The sequence below is a fragment of the Pelecanus crispus genome, chromosome 9 (genome assembly GCF_030463565.1).
Source record: "Pelecanus crispus isolate bPelCri1 chromosome 9, bPelCri1.pri, whole genome shotgun sequence".
In the NCBI taxonomy this organism is placed as follows: Eukaryota; Metazoa; Chordata; class Aves; order Pelecaniformes; family Pelecanidae; genus Pelecanus; species Pelecanus crispus.
Window position 1 is genome coordinate 15,121,987 of NC_134651.1, and position 20,019 is coordinate 15,142,005.

General features: G+C 36.6%; 1 protein-coding gene across 8 annotated transcripts in view; it reads left to right on the forward strand.

Annotated features, from left to right (window-relative positions):
• OPA1 (OPA1 mitochondrial dynamin like GTPase) overlaps positions 1–20,019 on the forward strand; it is a 75,025-nt gene that overhangs the window by 45,039 nt on the left and 9,967 nt on the right. For 4 of the 8 annotated variants that reach the window (XM_075716025.1, XM_075716029.1, XM_075716026.1 and 1 more), the window contains 3 exons: positions 9,757–9,831; positions 12,894–12,971; positions 13,505–15,454. The exons of 1 other annotated variant lie outside the window; for it this stretch is intronic. In XM_075716025.1, coding sequence (XP_075572140.1) covers positions 9,757–9,831; positions 12,894–12,958 — 140 coding nt within the window. In that variant the 3' untranslated portion in view covers positions 12,959–12,971; positions 13,505–15,454. Of the gene's footprint in view, positions 1–9,756; positions 9,832–12,893; positions 12,972–13,504; positions 15,455–20,019 lie in introns of those variants that run through there. 3 more of the 8 variants (XM_075716024.1, XM_075716027.1, XM_075716030.1) reach the window with 1 other exon arrangement.

A 20,019-nucleotide genomic window follows, 5' to 3' on the forward strand; every position in this document is an offset into this window, starting at 1 on the left:
GTCAGTATGTATCTTTTAATTCTATCAGTAATATTTTATAGTATTCATATAGTTCATACTGTTCTCTCCTGTATTTGTGTTTAACTTTTCCAAAGTGACTGACATTGAACATTCATGCAGGCTGCCTCTGAACTTACTGAAAGTTTTTAAATTTTAAATGTATCTTAAAATAGTTTTTTCTCCTGCAAAATTTGTTAAAACAGTAGAACTGCTGGCATTTGCAGAGTTTCAGGGTCTTTTTGATGGAAATGCTGAAGTGGGTTGATTATTTAGAAAAGACAATTCTGTGAAGTCACACCTTCCCTAGAACTATATCTTTTTAATTATGTTTTTCAGTATTGGGTAATACTTCCCCCCCCCCCCCGGAAAAAAATGAATACATAGGTAAAAGAATTTGATTTCAAGATAAATAATATCTTTTCTGCTGTTTTGTTTTTAACACAAATGATAGTGTAATAATTTCAGCAGAAATACTGTATAGTTCTATGCAAAATTGATAGCATGTGGATAAATCTTAACTCTCTGTAGACTACTTTTTAACATGGCGCTTTTTTTAATGTTGAGCCCCCAGTGAAAGGCTTCCCAGAACTACCTGGTTGTTTCCAGAATTCCACTCTGCTGGACTTGCTCTTTTTATATAAAGGGCCAAAGCAAATTTACTCAATAGTGTGAACTTTGTACAGTAATTAAGTTGCCATACAATTTTTCAACACAAGATGGCAATGAATGGCCTTTATAGGAGGAATGGGGGAGATGAGCACAGAGCAGAGCTGGTGGCAAGCCTCCGTCTCTGGTTACTTTTTGATGCATGAGCATGGCTTAGGCAGTGGGCATAGGTTTCTTGGATGTTAGGTTTCTTCTTCTGGGAGGAAGATGCACTTACCTAGCCTTGTCCCTCTTGTTTTCCACTCTCTGGTTTTTTTTCTTTCTATGACATACAATTTATGAAGATTGTAAGGCATAGTAGTTTTTTCTCAGTTACACATTTCTCATTAGCAACTGCATGGAAAGTATTAATTTATTAAGCTTTGTTACTAAACAACTGAATGCTTTAGTCAGTTTGGAAAGGAAATGGGATCTTCTAGTGTCTTATCCTAAACCTAAGCTACTTACAGTCATATTGCAGTGGCATTTAAAACATGCTAGGTGGTGCACATGTACATTGAATACTTAAGGTGAATCCTAGCTCTAGGCAGTCAGCAGGAGCTTTGCCATTTACTTCGCTAAAGATGAAATTTCACAGACCCCAAAGAAATACACATGCTCTATCTTTACTTATTTCTTCTGCATTATTCCTTTTAAACAACTAACCTATGAATGTTGCAAAGGCATCTTTTATGTGCACAGGATAAACACATATAAGGATAGTATATGCAAAGCATATTTCCTAGGTCAGCATACTATTCATGCAATATCCTGTTTCCTCACAAGTTAGAAATGGGAAAGAAAACCCAGAACTTCACCAAATTATAAGTAGAACCATGTGCATTTACACAGGGATAGTCACTGGCAGGAGTTGGGACTTGTGGAATGCCTGTGGAAGCTTGATCGTGAAATTACTAGGTATGAATGTGAAGGGGTCAGCCTCCAAGTTCCTTTGTCAGTAATACTGACACCTGTACAGGTGTCATGGGCTAGCTGAGACTTTGTTCTGCACAAAAGCTTTTTGAAACTTTTGAGGAGTGAGCCCTCACATGAAGAAAAGATAGCTTAGGGCCATTTGTTTAAATTCTGTCATACATTTGTAAGGTATGGAATATAGCAGTTTGCAGAACTTAATTATTTTCTTGTAAAGACTAAAACGTATGAAAACTAAATAAACCAGTGTTACAGTAAAATACTTTCAAGTTTTATATCTAAAGTCATTGCTTTAAAGTCACTGCATCACATTCTTGACTTCCATTTTCTCTTGTGTTGAATCCATTAGTGTTGAATGTAAACCTTTTGCAGACTTTGAGCATGAATGATTTAATATCATATAAGAATATAATAAACTTGCTATTTTAATGGAGTTAGAAAGCTAACGTTAGCTAAGGTTGGTACTTCCATATGCAAGTTGCTGACTCAGGATCTGGAATTCCTGTGATGTATTTGGCTAAGCTGATTGGCTCTGTCATGTCTGTTGTATGTAACAAACTGATTTAAATCCAAGCGAGTCTCCTTTTTTGTTAAGCATTTATGCAAAGTTGGGGATAAAGTCCACGAGGAGTACTTGATAATGACTTGCTCTGTGGTTACGTTTTTTTGTTTCCTTCATTGCTGTTAGCTGCAGAATAAAAATGTTGTGTGAGACTAATCCTATATTGTGGTCATTACTGTAGCCTAATTAAATTTCAGTCCCTTGAGATGACTGTCAACACTATTTTGATTTGACCTCTGTCCTACATGCCATTGTTGATTACATGTGCTCCTTAAAATCATGCTTTGACTTGGCTTTTTAAAGCCTTTGCTTCCATTTTCTCTTCTATTATGAGCTTCAACTTTTTTAAAAGGTCACAGTGTTTCATAGGGAGCAAAGCTCAGCTGTAGGGGGAAAGATCTTCTCTCAAATGAGCAGATCTTAGCTAATTTTCCCCTAGAAACCAGAGGCAGACAAAACAGCTGAAAAGGCATTGGTTAGTAGTCCTTAAATCAATGCTTAAGGTGCTATTCAGAACGAACATGGTTTTCAGTGTTTACAAGATACAGGAAAAAAAAAAAAGGTATAATTTTGAAGATATTTGAATGTAGAGCCCAGATGTCACCCCTGTTGCTCAAAGACAAACACGAGAAAGAGGAAAGCATCCTAGGAAATCCAAACGGAGGAGTAATTTTAGGAGAATCTGCACAATTATGGTTATTTTGTGCTCTCATTTCTTCCACGACGCATAAATATGGCAGTTTTAGAAGCTATGTAAGTAAAAATATGGTCACTTCATAGTTGTAAGACAATTCACAGAAGTGGCAGCAGTCTTGCTTTGCTCCTTTCAGCTGGTCGTAGCAGTGCGGAGCACAGAGTTACAGTCTGATCCTGAGTTGACAGAATGTAACACCAGTAGGTGTTGTGGCCTTCTAACCAGACAAAAGCAGAGTGGCCATTTCCCTCTGGGAATCACTGAACAGATCTCCAATCTCTGATAAGCATGTGCAGGGTAGCTGCTATCTTCACAGTCCCCTGCCAGCAGCTTCCCCCAGGACATTAATATGGCCTACATCTTATCAGAGGCTGGTTGTCATTTAGAGTACACTCATTGCCCAGATCTCAGTCAGTCAAAGCGCTCGTGCATGTGGGCTGTCTGTGTCTAACGAGTTCAAGCTTGTGCTGGTGGCATTATGACTCCTGTGCTCCCTTTGAGCTCTGTAGAGGTCCTGGTGCTCCATGGCGCAGGAAGTCAGAGGGCAACATGTTTGGAATCAGTCTGTGCGGTCGTGTCTTCAATTTCCCTTACCTTTGAACGTGAGCAAGGCAACAACAATGCATCCCATTATTTTTAGCAGATTTGCTAACTTTCTGGCACTCTCTTAGAATGCAAATTAATTGTTTTTACATGATTATCATGTTTTTAATGCCATATAGATAATTTATGAAACTAACCCAAGCAAGTGTACTTTGACATGAAAAACACTGGTTGAATGTTTAAGTTGGGGTTTTGGGGTTTTTTTTCTCCTCTCTCTCTCTGAGTTTTGGGGCAGCTGTACAAAACTAATGAATTAAAACCAGAGGAATGTGTAGGACGGTCTGTGTCAAAGAGCAGATAAGGTAGTTCCTGCTTTGTGTCATGGCAGAAACTGCTTTAAAAAGCTGCATCTTCTCAGGGAAATAATCCTCAAGGGAGAACATACATCACTTGTAAACCTCCTGTGATGGAGTGATGGTTTACTTAACTTAAGAATCCCAGATGACCAAAGTCTGCCTGCTGTGATTTCTTAAAGTTATTGATGAAGAGTTAGGCACTGATGTCCAGGTTCTAAAATGGATCCTTACAAAGTTCAGCACATTTGTCACTGACTAAGCGAAGCCTATCACTTAAAGTTGACATTGAAAAATAATGATAAACTGCTACATGAGTAATGACATATTACAGGCATTAATGCCTGTTAATCTTACCCTAGACCCATGTCTCTTGTACTTGAGGGTCATTCTGGTGTTGTCTGCCAAATTTGTTTTTTTTCCCTAACATTTCCTTAACGATGCAAGGATCAAAACATCTAATCAGATGCTATTTTCTTTTTAGTATTGGTTGCTTATGAGGATACCTATTAATCAAAATTTAAATAAGTAGTTATCATGGAGAGATTATTATTTGTATAAATACAGATTTCTAAACTGACCAATGTATGTATTTGTTTGGAACTAGTATGGAACTGTGGAGTGTAACATTTACATTTCCAAAAGCTGGAGAAGTCAGTGTCATCTATGTTGCACATTGTTAATGTTGTAGCAGTCTCCACTTTGCTTCTTATTTGGAAGTCTATTTAAAAACTAAAGGGAAGGAAATATTTTCAGCGAGGAATGACAACAAACTAAGAAAAAATAGTAGAACAACCTGGTTTTTTTCAGGGCATGATGACTTAAGTTTCTGATTATCAAAAATGAAGATTATTATGATCTAAAAATTTATCTCATCACCATTTCATTTTCCAGCATGGTATTCTAGAGAGACTTCCAAGTAAATAGTCCTGATAGTATATTATTTTGTCTCGCTAGCTACAGAGTATGCTTTATTTTGGGTGGAGAACAAACACATACCAGTTATTTCTTATGTTAAAGTCTCTTTACGGTTTTATAGCCTTAAGGTTACAGTAGCCTTTACATATGTAATTTACCTTTATAGCTGTGTATGTCCTTTCTGCATAAGAAAAAGTTAGTTTTTTTACATCACTGGATGAATCATTGGGTAATATTTCTGGTTTGCCTTTATGCTTTTCACTGTTTCCACCCAAAATAATGAGCATTAACATGTTCTGATTCATTCTAGCTTAACAGTTTGGATTTTGAAATTAAATCTTTCTATGTCCATAAGTCCAATTCAAGATGTCTGTTTTATGAGGTTGCCTTGTCATTCTGCTACTCAGCTCCTTCTAGCTGTCCAGTAAGCAGCACAGCTAAATTCTGTTGGAAGATTGAGTTATTAGAACAGTTTTAATTAAAAATCTAAGGTAGAGACAGAGGACTGAGAGGTGCCCAAGTCCCTATGTATTGCAGATGTTGTGACTCATAAACTTGCAGCTTAATATAGTTTAATAATCATTCGTACATTAAGCTAACCTTAATGTCAGTACAGAAATGTATACTAGTTTGTGACCTCACATCACGATTTGGTAATAGTTTCTTTTCTGTAGACAAGTGGGACTGATGTGTAATAGCACATAGAAACATATATAAAGTCAGTAGTCTACATAGTTGTCAGTTTTGCTTCAGCCCCATGCCTCAGTTCTCATATGCTCTGTCAGAGACAGAAAGACTTCATGCTTGCCAGCCTGAGGAGCCCCAGGGACTGCTCCAAGAAATACAGTTAGCTTCTGTTCTGTTCGCCTGAGGAGGGGGGAAATGTGTTGCTGAAGCAGTTTCATTAAGCTGCACAGGTCTCACTTGTGAATCTGGGGCAGCTATAGGTCAAGACATTGATTGATTAGTAATCTACAATTTCATCAGCACAGTGCACAATTCCTGTTTCTGGTGCTAAAAAGCATTATTAATAATGCTAAAATAATGTTCCAATGCTCAATACCTTGTAAAAATAGCTGAAGAGTTTTCAGACAAGCTCTCTTCTACTGCTGCCTGGTTATCTTTAGTCTGAAATAAAGGTGATACTGTTTTGTACAGACAGCTGATAGCTTTTCTCAGGTGTGATATGCAGGGATTAATAATTAATATGATATTAATACTTACAACAAGTGACTTCAGTGATGGCAGCTGTGATTTTCCCCTCCCTGTTCCCCCCCCCCCCCCCCCCCAATGACTTCTTAAGACTAAGATTTTGTTATGTTTCCACAGCAGGCTAAATATACAGTCTGGAGGTGATCTTTTCCTGGATTCACCTACAACAAGGAAAAGAAAAAATGTACACTATATATATGTCTTTGTAGGAAACACGTTCCTTGATGTTTTCTCCTGTTAATGCCAGGCAAAAGGAGATTTTCAGCCAGGTCACTAGCAGGCAGTTGTTCATGAATTCATGTCCATGAAATTGGTATGTTGACTGACCCTTGGAGATTTTAATAGTGTTATTAAAATAATATGGTTAGCACCTTGTCTTATTCCAGGATTTAAAATAAATATTTCTGGGAGTACACTAAGATATTATCTTTGTCTATTTAATAATGAAAGCGTCTCACCTGATGTACTTGGATAGTTAGAGCATGTCCCTGTCCTTCTCATTGTCTTTCTGGAACTGATAACTGGCGTACAGGTATTCTAGATGTTGCTCAGATTAAAGTACCTTTTATCTCAGGATAGCAAAGGGATTTAAGGCAAGTAGAGAAGTTGTCAGTAACTCTGGTGAATATAATGGTGGATGTCTAGCTTTATATGTCTGAGAGGGGAAGCCTGATTTATAAATGTATTTACAATGTTTTGGTGTCATAATTCTCCCATTCCAGTGAGCATACTTTGAAGTCGGAATTTATAGAAAGAACTCAATTAAACTGGCTGCAAATTCAGATCTCATTATAGATTGCAATACATGTAAGAAACATTTTGTAACAATAAAGGAAAGCTACTACTACTTGGACTTGATGATCTTAAAGGTCTTTTCCAACCTAAACGATTCTATGATGGTAGCATCAGTTAGCATCTTCAGTCAGTCTAACTACCAGTAACTAAAGAGTATGCTAGCTGTTTTCTGCAAGCTTGCATTTTAAAGGCTGTATATTTTTAATGATTTATGGATTTACTACATGAACTATTATAAATTCCATTTAAACTTTGCAGGGTTCTGCAGTGCTTTTATTATACTAATGAGATAATTGTTTAAGAATCATTCACATGCTTCATTCTCCTGCTCAGCCTTTTTTAAAAAACTTTTAGCTGCTGAAACTCTCTTGACAAACCAATATTTATAACAGTTTGACAGCAGGATGAGGAACAGCGTTTGTCTTTGTAACAGCTTAAAGAAAAGACCTTTCCTGCACCCAGCCATGCAGTTACAATCTTGACCTCTTTCTTATGCTGGGAACATACATACAGCAGACAAGCAGCACCTCCCATGTGTTTTCTTGACCCTTTGACTGTCCATTCACTTCCCATCTGTTTTGCAGCCTTAAAGGAACAGAGGGGGCCCTCTACTTATAAATCTGTCTCTGCAGCTGATAAATGATGTTCTGTCTCTTTAAGGGCAGCCTGGGTGGTTTTGCCTCCCCCCCACCCCCACCCCCCCTTAAAACTTTAGCTTTCCTCTTGGCCTCATCCAGAGGAAAATACGGTATGTGAACAAGAGGAAACTGGCAAAAAATGTGATGGGTAGTTTCAAAGGATTTTCTAAAATTCAGCAGGATGTGACCCTGCAATGATCAGTAAATTATAGTAGCTGTTAGGCTGTGGTTGTGTGAGCCATGAGAAAGCATGTTGATGCAGGTCTTGTAACAGTGGGTGGAAAATCTGCTTTCTGGGGCGTTATTTAGAGTGGCTGCGAGTGTCCTGCCTCATACTATTTCAGCAAGAAGTAAAGCTTTTGCATGGCCCTTAGAAAATCGAGAAATGTGGTACAAAAGGCTGAACTCTGAAGATATTATTTCCTCCCCGCCCCCCCTTCTCCACCTGACTGTTTACAGGGGGTTGTATACAACTATGGGGTTTGTGTCTTAGGTAGCCCTTAAGCTAAAATTTGGCTTTCAATAGGAAACTGTGGAACGACATTTCCAGTTTTTAATGGTGTGCTTCTGGGCATTCTGATGAAATCAGACTACAGACTGGGCTTTCCTTTTTACTAGAGGAAAGATGATGCATTCATAGCAGTAAACTCAACATTTCTGCCTCTATGGTTAATTAACCATAACATAGAAGTAGCACAGCAAGCAGTGAGAATGTTTATAGGCAAGGAAAGGATTAAGAAAGGAAGATTAAAAAAAAAAAAAAAAAAAAAGAGAGGGGACTAAAGTCTAAGCAGAATCCAGAGCAAAAGGAGTAACAACCATGAGCTTTCAAATATCAAAGCCATGTAAACATTAGTTGGAGGTAGAAATCACTTTAATGTAGAACAGGAGAATTTATTATGAGGTATTAACACATTTTTATCATGGTTGTTTCATGCTATAAGTTTTGTCAAGGTACAAAATAAAAATGGATCTGTGTCCAGAAAGATTTTACAATTTTTATTCATGCTACAACTGAAAATTTATGTCATATGGGCAAACTTGTAAACAGGGGAAGGGAAAGCATTTTGATTTTTCCTAAAATACTCATGCAGTTTTCTCCCAGTGTGGCACAGACAGACATGAACATCTTTAAAATTCTGTGCTAAAACCGTTGGGTTTTTACAGGTAAGTATATACGATTTGAATGTCTCAAAATTCATTTATCTTCAGAAGCATAAGCAAGATGGGTTTTGTGGGCAGAGGCCCCATCTTTTATTAAACCAATTAATGCAGTTGGAAAATATCTAGAAAACTTTTTCTTGCTACTTAGAGCATGGTAATCAGTAATGTACTTTGTTTTTGTAATTTGTGTTGAATATTATTTTAAGATTATTTCACTTTACCTCAGGAGATTAGTTTGTTAACTAACTTCAGCAGTTTCATTTTAGCAATGATTCCCCAGCTTCTGCATTGTTAATTAGTAGATAAGCTCGGCTATCTAAGGCAGCAATCAGTAAGCAAGCACTCCTTGTAAGACTGAATATTTCAGGGGTTTCCCTTCTGACCAGCTTATGATATTATGAAAAGCAAACTTTATCTGTGGCTGCGTCTTTCTGTGTTCACAGTGTATCCAAATCCTCATTACAGATCAATTAGTCTGGTTTTGAGCCTTTTAGATTTAGGATCACAGGATTAATGAAAAGAAAATGAGTGGGTAGCAACGTCATTTCATATGGAGATAAGGAGAGACTGAGCATGAATGAGGATCTCAAGACATCTGAATAAAGAATTTCCTCATTCTGTCAGTGAAGTTTTATGGGATATGGAGGGAGGATTATGGGAATATTCATGACCAGATCAAGGGGCATAAAGAGTTGATGTATGAACCAGCTTATCTTTTAGGTAAACACAGGGTAAATGGGAAGTAGAATAGCCATTCATTGCCCCTAGGCCTGTGAATTTTACTGTTCTAAAGATGGAAACAAGGGTTTAGTTACAGTTATTCTTCATTGATTTCATTTGATGTTTGATCACTGTTTAACAGGTGCTGGAAGAATTATGTATTTGTTACTTCAGGTCTGCATTAAAACTACCAAAGACCATGTCATCTTTCTAGAATCCAGTGTAAGCGATAGCGTATGTTTAAACTTCTGCAGTACCGTATAATAAGAGTGTAGTACTTTAACAGCCCTCGTGATGTTGGAGCATTGTATAACAGTGCTGGGGTAGTTCAACCTGTTACAAAAATAATTTGCTAGTAACCTGAATGCTTTTAATCTGTGGCTTACTTGTACATGGAAAAACACAGTATCACAAAGCCTAGAAAGAGCAACAGGTCGCCTTTGTCCCTTAATTTACTTATATAGTAAGTATTCTTATCTGAAACCCAGATGGTGTTCTGAGTTTGGCATGTTGATAAACCTTCCTCAAAACAAAATGTACTATAATTTACAAGTGTAAGTCACTAATATTTTGATCTAGATGTCAATCAAAACCCTGCAAATATGGGTACACAGCTTGTGCATTTCACAGAGGAGAGAACTTCCCCAAATAAAGGTGGGTAGCATCTGGCTCTTGAATTGTAACAATTAATTGTTGTTCCAAATGCAACGTCACATGATGCTGATGAAACTATGGGCAGTTATCCCAGAATTGCAGACCCTGCACTTGCACTCATTGGAAGAGTTCTGCCCGAGCATTTATATTTACTGGTGTATTAAGATGTGTGTTGTGTAAATGCATAACTCTGCCATTAGCCTATTTAAAAAGTAAACCAATTTAGCAGGCTGCTTCTCTCTGCTATAGGATGGACTTGTGGGAAAATGTTACAGGTTGGCTGGGGTCTGCTGCTGCAAAAGGCTTTACTACTGCTAAGAATACAGGGCATAGCATGAGTAATTGCAGCTATTTGGCAGTCATTGTAACTGTTCTTTTTTAAGAATAGCCAGCATGTTTTTTCAAAGTATTAAATTACCTCAGGACCTCGTAATTATTACAGTTAAGCAATCATTTCAGTTCAGTCCAAGTATAAAAACTAATAAAGTGCTCATAATATGGAGGCAATTTTAGTATGTCTGTTCTCTGAGCAAACACAGCTGATTCAGTATATTCTGGTGCAATACATATTTGCTATCCTGTTATTTTAATATGCCCTAATCAGAAAATTAAAAGAGATTTTGTTGGCACAAACCTTTTTTTAAGGGTGAAATAATAATTATAGATTTTTGCTGATGCTATTAATTTTCATTGGAATATTTCATTAGCAAGAGGTCGAGAAGGGAAAATATTTGCATTTAATACTGCTAAATCTGCCTGCTTTTGCTGAGTCTAATGGCTTAATCACTATAAAGAACATACTTGGGGAAAGCATGTAGCAACTGGGGAAAAAAAAAATCCACATCAAAAATAAAGCTATTGAAAGCACAACATGAAGAGATCTTCTGGGTCATGAGATCTGATCTCCAGTTATCACTGGCAACTGCTGCTCACTTTGGAGAGTAAGGTCCAGGATTAATAATTTCCAAAAATATGTCAGCTCTGTCCAAGATAATAAGACATTATTTCAAAGGCCAATTTTGTAAACATACATAGAGCATCAGTATTGGAAGCTGAGCTAAATAGTTGCCTAAATAAATGCCATAGAATTAATGTTTTCATTACATAAGAGGCTTATATACTGACATGCAAACAATACATATTCTTTTTTTATTTAAAAAGATAGTAATGAATACACTTTGAATGTGCTTAGTAAGGAGAAGAGATCATAAGACTACTTTTTTTTTCCATTGGCAGCTTTCAAAGATTCTCTGCTGAACTGAATCAAAGATATTTCCTGCTCCCCCAACTCCCCCCCAGTAAAAATCAGCTACTGCAGTTTCTTAACATCCAAGGTGCAGTTTTGCCCTTACACTGACTGTCATCTTAATTTAATATCAAAGTACTTTAAAAAAAAAAACCAAAATCAGCTGAAATTCAAGAAAGTTCATTGGTGTTTTCTTTAGGACCCAGAGTGCGATTCAGCCTCACTGTACATCTGTGTTTGCAGATAAGCACCACAGGGGAAGGAGCCACTGAAGTGTTGAAAATATAAGTGGCTTGCCCTTTGTCACCTAAGAATTGCATGAAAAAGATATAAGTTTGAGATTCCTTCATCCTCATGCAGGCTATTTTCCATATTTCATTTCAAATGCTAACTAAAATTCTCTACTTCTGTTAGTACAGGACTACAGAGTTTTGTTGAGTTTTTATTATTATTATTATTATCATTATCATTGTTCTAAAATGGGTTTCATAACTGCCTTTGGGATTGTCACTTTGTTACTGGATGAAACTTTTAGTTCCCTTAGCTACATTCTTAGAGCATTCTCTTTGGAGGTCATTTCTTTTTTTTTCCACTCGTGCTTATGTATCCCATTTAAGGACGATTGTTTCATTTTTCTTTCTGTTTTGCTGTTATTTCAGTTCAGCAAAGCAAGTTTATAAATATGATTTTGCTAAAGAAAAGAAAACATTAATAAAAGATTTAAAAAAAAACCCTCAAACCTTGTATCTCATACAAGGGAGCATACGGCTTTAATCCAAGAGTATTTTTAGCTGGAAAAAAATTTTTGTCTATGTTTATGCTCATCTAATTTATTTTTGTCTGTCCTACTGCTCTCCCCCTGTTCCTTCATATTTCTGAAGTGTGTGTTTTTCATGGCTATAATCACACACAGAAGGAGCTTCAAATGAGGATGTGGTGAGAGAGAAGCAGGAAATCTCGCAAGCTTTGGATTCCAGCTACGTTCTAAATCTTACTTCATAAGCAATTTAATAAATCAAATAGGTTATATGATGACAGACAAGTGTTGTATAGAATTGAGAAGAGTGGAAAAATCCCTGAACCTCTGAGTTTTTCCAAATCAATGTTGCCTTTTCATTCTTAGTAACTATTTGTAGTTGTGTTCAAGTCCGTGTTTTTGTAGAGAAATAAACTCCCAGCTTTAGTATTTGTATGAAATAAGATTCTGCCCACATCCATCTGGTTACTACTGAAATGCAAGGAAATCAAGTGCAAGTTTTAAACATTCTTAACATTGTGCATGCCCTTTTGAATAGGTGTCTTGAATGCTGACGTTTGGTTCCCTGAAATTCTCCCTGCTGAAAGGGCACTAGCTTTCAACTCTTTTTAGAATGATTACTAGTGTTTGTGACGCTGCGGAGAATAAGGATATTTGGTTAAAAGAGAAAGGGATTAGTGGGCATTATTTAAAGATAACAACTCCATACATGTAACAGGTGTACAGTAGTTATGCTGTGCATGATCTAACGGAAATTTCAGGTTTTTGAAATACAACAGTTCTAGTATTGGATTACTTTGGTAAATTTTTGATTAATTAAATTAGCATGATAATCGTAAATATGTTTGTAGAAGTTCTTCAAGTGAGACAAGGTTTCATTTCTTTTGATGTAGAAAAATGTTCTAAATCTTAGTATTTAAGAAACTAAATGCATAGGGTAATATTGATGACAGCATTAGTTTTTGTTCATGTTTGCAGGTTTGGTTTTTTGTTTTCTTTCTGGGCATGTCCTCAATTAAGTAGTAGGTATTCAAATGATGATCTTTTTAATTCCTCCAGAAAAAGTTCGGGAAATCCAGGAAAAACTTGAAGCCTTCATAGAAGCCCTCCATCAAGAAAAGTAGATTGTTCAAGCAGGTAATCATGTTTAGATCATAAAAAGATTGCTACAATTTTCTCACTGTTCAGTATGAAACAATTATCCATCTCTTTTAGATGCACATGTTTTCATACAGACTTTGTGAAAATTCCTTTTTGTTTTATTCCAGTGCATGGTTGCTGCTGCTTCTTGCTTTTAATCTGCAGAACTATACTTTCAGCTTTTACACTACAAGCAGATACGAAACTTAGTAGAAATATAATTACTGGCTAGTTATTCAGGTATTGTGAAACACTGTAGGCTATTTGATTACTCTCAGTTCATTATTTTTATCTGTGTTAAGAAAAAGAAGGCATAACTAGCTGGAATCAAAATTAAGGGAACACTTCTTATCTATAAAAGCATTTTGGTTCTTTTTTTTCCTTAAAGGCACTGTGTATTGTTAGCAAAAATATTTGCATGCAGGTAATTTCCAAATTTCTTTCTTCTATATTAATTCTCAAAAACATAAGCCTAAGTGCTGACATATATTTGCACACATTTTAAAATAATCTCCTTTCTGTTTCAACAGCAACTTTACACAAGAATGCAGCCTTTTCCAGGATACCTTGCACAAAGAAGACTGAATAGAAATGGCTTTTGTGTCCCATTCTCTTTCCTATCTTTTGGGGATCCTCCTGAAATGTTGGAGGAGGAAGAAAATAATGTCTCATGGGATTGAGAAGTTCAGTTAAAATCCACCTGCTCTTTTAATTTTTGAAGATACATGCACATGACAGAAGAATCTGACTTGTGTGTCAATGAAGATAGCTTGAGAGCTTGCTGAAGTTGTACATTTAAGGGTTTTTTTTCCTAAAAGGAAAAAAAACTTTTATTTTTGTCATCTGTCTTATATGGTAAAGCTGGATCAGATTCATAAAATGATATTATCTGTTGTCATTTTGTTGCCTGCAGATGATCCTGGGAGTTTGACATAAAGTTTTGGTATTTGTATGTACATTAAAATGCCCTTCTAAGTAATGCCATTTGTATTTGTTATGCTCTGGGTTGAAGCATTCTCTGACCACTCTGGTACAGGTTTAAAAGCATGGTGTTGAGATCTTGAGAGGAAGTTGTAGATTTTGTTTAACTCCTAAACTCGAGAGACATCATCCAAGCAATTCTTGTAGTGCTTTCAAATGAAAGTACAGACTGCTATTCACTGACACCTTAAAAGGTTTGGCTCAGGAAATAATGTCAACAGCTGCTCCTTTTAGCCTTTCTTTCCTAATATATGTTGTTACTCTTGAATCATAGCCGATTACATTTCATTTCTGGGATTGCACAGACTCTGATTTCCTTGTTAACTCCTCCCTTCACCATAGGTACAAAGTAACCTGATTGAGTGCGTGTGAAATGTAGAAAGATACTCCCTACAATTCCAACTTGTCCAACCTCCTTAACTAAAAAAGAAAAAATATAGTTAATCTCATTTTTCTAATAGCTACTGTAAGACCAAAATTGCTTTTATAAGAATGTTATGCACAAGGTCCTTCCACACCCACTTGATTTCTGTCATTCAGTTTAGTAAAAATAGTAAGTAGTCTTTCTTTTACTGCCTTTCAGTTTTGCCATAGAAATGTCACTTCTGACAAATTTAAGCATGATATAGGCTCTGTATCATAGGTGCCTGGTGATTAATCACCACCATATTTTTCTGCCCACACTTTGCCACAAGTGATCTGGATACACTTCTGAATACTTCTGTGGAAGAAGATACTAGGCCTGAAACAGTTTGTTTTGCAGTTGTCTGATTATGTACATTGAAAAATTGGCCTAGGTTTATTTTTCCCTTTTGAAAAGGCTATTGATCTTGATGTGTGGCAATAAAAGAGAGGAATCTGAACCTTTTCCAACAGATACTGTTCTGTTTGCTCTCAGAGGAAACAATACAAAATTTGGGAAGATGTTCCCCAAATGTTCAGACATAAAATATTTAGTCAAGTGGGTAAAGAGTTAACTGAGAGCTATTCATAAAATGGTGTTGAAAAGTTAAATATTTCAAGGTGATCTAACTGAATGTTTTGGGATTTTCTCTTTAAAATTACTTCCTGAAAATGAGTGCTTGAGAATGGAAAAATAAAAGAATGGCTTGTGTCATCATCATTCTCTGAAGATAACTTCAGAAATGTAAGTTTGCACAATTCTGAAGGCAGAGTCCTTAGGTTGTATAGCAAGTGAAATAAGTCTGTATTTGTGTTAAATCCTGCTTTGTAAAAAAACAACCAATCAAAAAGAAAAAACCAAACAAAAAAAGAAGTTTTGCATTTACCTAGAGATCACTGTTTGAAACTACTGTGTAATGTAAATGTTGCAAAATGTCGCAACCAGTGGTCCAGCGTTCATCTCTTAGTGTGATGTTCCTATAGTTTTAGTTCCAACTTCTCTGTGCTGCTCATCTAAGACTTAGCATGATGTATTCCATGAAAACTAGGTATTTATTGAATAAAAATGTAACTGAAGGAATAATAAAATGTGGGTTTTGAACACAGTGCTATTGCACCTAATTCAGAAGTCCGTTTGGCCTTCTTTTTCTCATTTGTTAAATTGTGAAAAAAGTATACTGTTAATGATATTAAAATGCCTGATTTGGAAGTGTTGTGTCAGCACCAGGTTAGTGGTAACTGTACTAAGTGTTATCTTTTACTATATAAATTAATGATTGCCTTACCATTTATGTAATACACTTAGACAAAGATGTCTTATGAAAAATCATTATGTTGAAAGCTTGTCTCTCTGGAAGTTTAGATAATGAACAGATATTCGAAGTATAAATGAAGACTGGTTATGGAGTGTTAGTTTCAGGTGCATTTAAAATAAACATGCTTACTGGGACAATGGGTTTGAGAATTGTAGAGCAGTCAGCTTACCAACCCATGAATTCAGGAATATATCTTTTTCCTTTTTATTTATTTTTCTTTTAGATGAAGAAAAATTTTACAAAATCAATTGAAAAAAAAAATATTCACTGTAAAACTGTGGTTTTGAAGGTGCTGCATATTTGCTCCACAAAGCTTAAATTGCAGGCAGGGGCACGTTAAGATCAGTGAAGGATTATAACTCTACATTAATTTGATTTCATGATTAAACTAACCAAAAATGGTCTTGACAAATAAGGAACAGTTAATTTTATGCTAGTTTTTATAAGATTTTATGTTAAGGTTAGAGGAAAGAAGACTTAGGGCTATTTGTGCTTATCTCACTACTAAGTTAGCATCATTTAACAAAAGTAAAAATGGGCTTAATGAGTGCTATTAGTTGGCCACTTCGAAATTGTTCCTTGTAAGGAGTATCTTTCTAGATAGTTAGCTGTATTTATGTCAAGCAGCATAAGAAGGATGTGCTATTACAACAATTTTTAGACAGTAAACACAATTATTTGAACTGTTTCTAAAATTCATGTGATACTGAGAAGTATGTTATTCCAAACCGGTTTGCACAAGTTCAGGATATTTCTCTGTATTACATACACTACCTTGAGATTCTGCATAAGGCAATTTATTGTAAGGAGCAAAGACTAACCTGTAATTTCTGTGGCTTTTTGAGATTAGGGAGGGGATCAGCAAATGCAAATATAATTATTCCATAAATGAATGTTTCATTTCCAAAGCATGTTCTTTACTGTCATGTAGATATGGTAAGATATTTCTGTTTTTTGTGAAATGGGAAGTTTATGAGCCAAGGTTTAAATATTATGGCCAAGGGTTTTTCTGTCGCTTCTTCATGAAAAAGGTACAAATGGAGCTTTTTCAAATGTCAAGAATTATTCCTTCTAATTGGTCACTAGTAACCTCATCCTAAGTTATCAGACCATGAGAGAGATTAAAAACTTGGAAATGTGTAAAAGTGTTAAAAGCAAGCGTAGGTAAGTTAGAGGGTGAAAATGTCAAGTGAAGTTCTTAGTTGTTATAAATGTACTGGTATGCTCTGTTTCACCATCAAGGATATATTAATCAATTTTTTGACTGAGTATATTTTGAACCTGAACAGAGTTATAATGTATTTCCGAAACTAAAATTTAGATAATTTAATTTTCGTATTTTGTAAATATAACTTAGTAACTCTTAACAATTGTATTAAAAAAGATGCAAGACATTTCATCACTTCAGTTGAGAAATGTTGAAATATGGCATCTGTAAGTCTGACCCAGGGCCCCTTGAGTCAGTTAGAACTCTTTGTTCTTGGTGGGTTTTGGTCCTGGAGGTGTCCATGGGATATTTTTATGTCAGTGAAGGCGTTGCCATATGAACTCAGTCTGTGATGATACCTCTGTGTTTTTGCAGAGTTGCAGTGTGAGTTTTCTTTGACTCTTTGAAATGTGTTTCTAGGCCTTGAGGGTGCTTTAGGAAATGTTTGTCATGCTTCCTCACACAGATGTGATGTACAGTGGTAAAGATTACTCAGATATTAGGGTACCTCACAAGAACTTAGCATGTATGGCTAGCTGAAAAAACAGCAGCTAATAAACTAGCTTCCTGTATTTTCCTTATACTGTCATTTTCTCAGGAAGCATCTGACTGGAGAATTCCATTGACTGAGAAGTAGAAACCTGCCCATTTCCAAAGCCTGGAGAGAAAGCAGAAGTTTGACTACAGTTCTGATTACAAACTACCATGCTAGCCTGAACTGCTGTATTTCCAGTTACTGCTGTCTTGTGTACAGACATGGTTCTTGATGCTCAATTTCCAGGCTAGGAGACGTTTTAAGAACACTCTCTGATCACCTGCATAATGGAAATAAATATATTTTTCTATAGACCTTAATACTTGACTTTAAAAAAAAAAAAATCATAGAATCATAGAATCGTTTAGGTTGGAAAAGACCTTTAAGATCATCCAGTCCAACCATTAACCTAACATTACCAAGTCCACACTAAACCAATTAAGGGTAGACTAGACTAAACCATGTCCCAAAGTGCCACATCTACCCGTTTTTTTGAACGCTTCCAGGGATGGTGACTCCACCACCTCTCCGGGCAACCTGGTCCAATGCTTGACCACCCTTTCCATGAAGAAATTTTTCCTAATATCCAATCTAAACCTCCCCTGGTGCAGCTTGAGCCCATTTCCTCTTGTCCTATCGCTAACTACTTGGGAGAAGAGACCAACGACCAACACCCACCTCACTACAACCTCCTTTCAGGTAGTTGTAGAGAGCGATAAGGTCTCCCCTCAGCCTCCTCTTCTCCAAACTAAACAACCCCAGTTCCCTCAGCTGCTCCTCATCACACTTGTGCTCCAGACCCTTCACCAGCTTTGTTGCCCTTCTCTGAACACGCTCCAGCACCTCAATGTCTTTCTTGTACTGAGGGGCCCAAAACTGGACACAGTATTCCAGATGCGGCCTCACCAGCACCGAGTACAGGGGGACAATCACCTCCCTGCTTCTGCTGGCCAAAAAACCCAAACCCACCACGCTACTTTCATCTTGACATGAAGACTTCAAGCGATCTTAAATCTTGAAGGATTCTATCACTTTACTTGATAGCATGCCCTTGCAGTGACTTACCATCTCCAAGGTACTTGTTTATTTTATTTTATTTTATTTTTTATGTCAGTTTAGAGCTATTGGATCCTGTTCTGTTCTGTAATTAGTTCAGTAATCCATCTTCCCTTGCAGAAATCTTTACAGACCATGATCAATCACTTGCTAGTTTTTATTCAGTAAGATAAATAAAATGCATTGTAAAGCCCTTGCAAGTTAGGTCCTAGGTAGTCAGATAACTCTTAAAGCTGTAGTTTGTCAAAAGCGCTATATGTTTGATATGGCTGTGATCACAGAACTTTTACAGAACAAGGCTGTTGTTAAGAATTTCTCAGTATAACATACTATGTAGAAACAAAGGGAAGAAGCTGAAAGGATACAGAGATTGTAATGATTGTTTATGCTGCGGTGCTGGAATGGAAAATCCATGCAGATTTCTGTGTACACAAATCTTGCTTGCATCTGCCATCACCTCAGCACTGTAGCACACCAGAAGGTGAAATTATCCAAGCTGTTGCTCTGTAAGAAATGCTAAAAATCACAGGCATGATTTTAGTTTTGACTGTAGAAGTGATTCAGGAAATACTTCTGAAAGTGCTTCTGGAATGGCTTGTGAAACAACTGTAGAGCCAACCTCAGAAATTGTTCTAGAAACATTTCTGAAATGACTCTAGAGAAGTTTCTTGGGTTGGTGCCATCAGTCAGTGGGGAAGTGTTTCCAGAAGTGGCTCTAGAAGTGATTGTGGCAATAAGGCTGAGAGTTGAGCCTAGCAGCTATTGTAGTGTTTCTCGAATTGACTCTCGGGGAGGTTCTAGGCATGGTTCTGGAGATGAATCCAGAAATAAGCCAGCCATTGGCTGTGGGACTGATTCTGGAATTGACTCTAGGTGCTTTTCTAGAGGCAATTCCAGAAGTATTTCTAGCCATTTCTACTGAAAAGCTGTTTACTCTGCATAGCTACAAATGGTTGTGTGTTTGTGTTGCAGAACACTGATAGAAGGCTGTTTATTTGCTGCTGCTGGAAGTCTGTAGGGTCTAAGAGGGCTTCTGGAGCAGTGTGTCCTAACCTGTGTGGTGATTTGACGTTCTGACTTCAAAATGAATTTCTGAACTATCCTTGGTAGTGACAACCAACAAAATGAGCTTTGTTTGTGTTTTTCACCCAAAGGGCAACAATGAACTTTTTGAAGGTTAATCAGAGTGGTGCATTTATTAATACCTTGGATTATACCATTCCTAATATAGGGGAAGATGTGAAGTTTGAATTAAAAGCGTATTTTATAATAAGTTTTATACCAGAAATAGCTTAAGTGTTATGTCCTCTTTAACATTTTAGAGACTTTTTTTCAGAAAGAGCTGGGCATCACTGGACAAGACTGACAGCTGTCACACCCTTAAAACTGCAAAGAACAAGCACATTCTGTTTGTGCTCTACTACTGTCAACCTTACCATTTGGCAATGACATAAACTCTACCCTTGACTGAGTCTGCACATTCATGTTTCATAAAGGAGCATCTCTTCCAGACTGCTGGAATACAGTAGATTGCAGAACAAAAGCCTC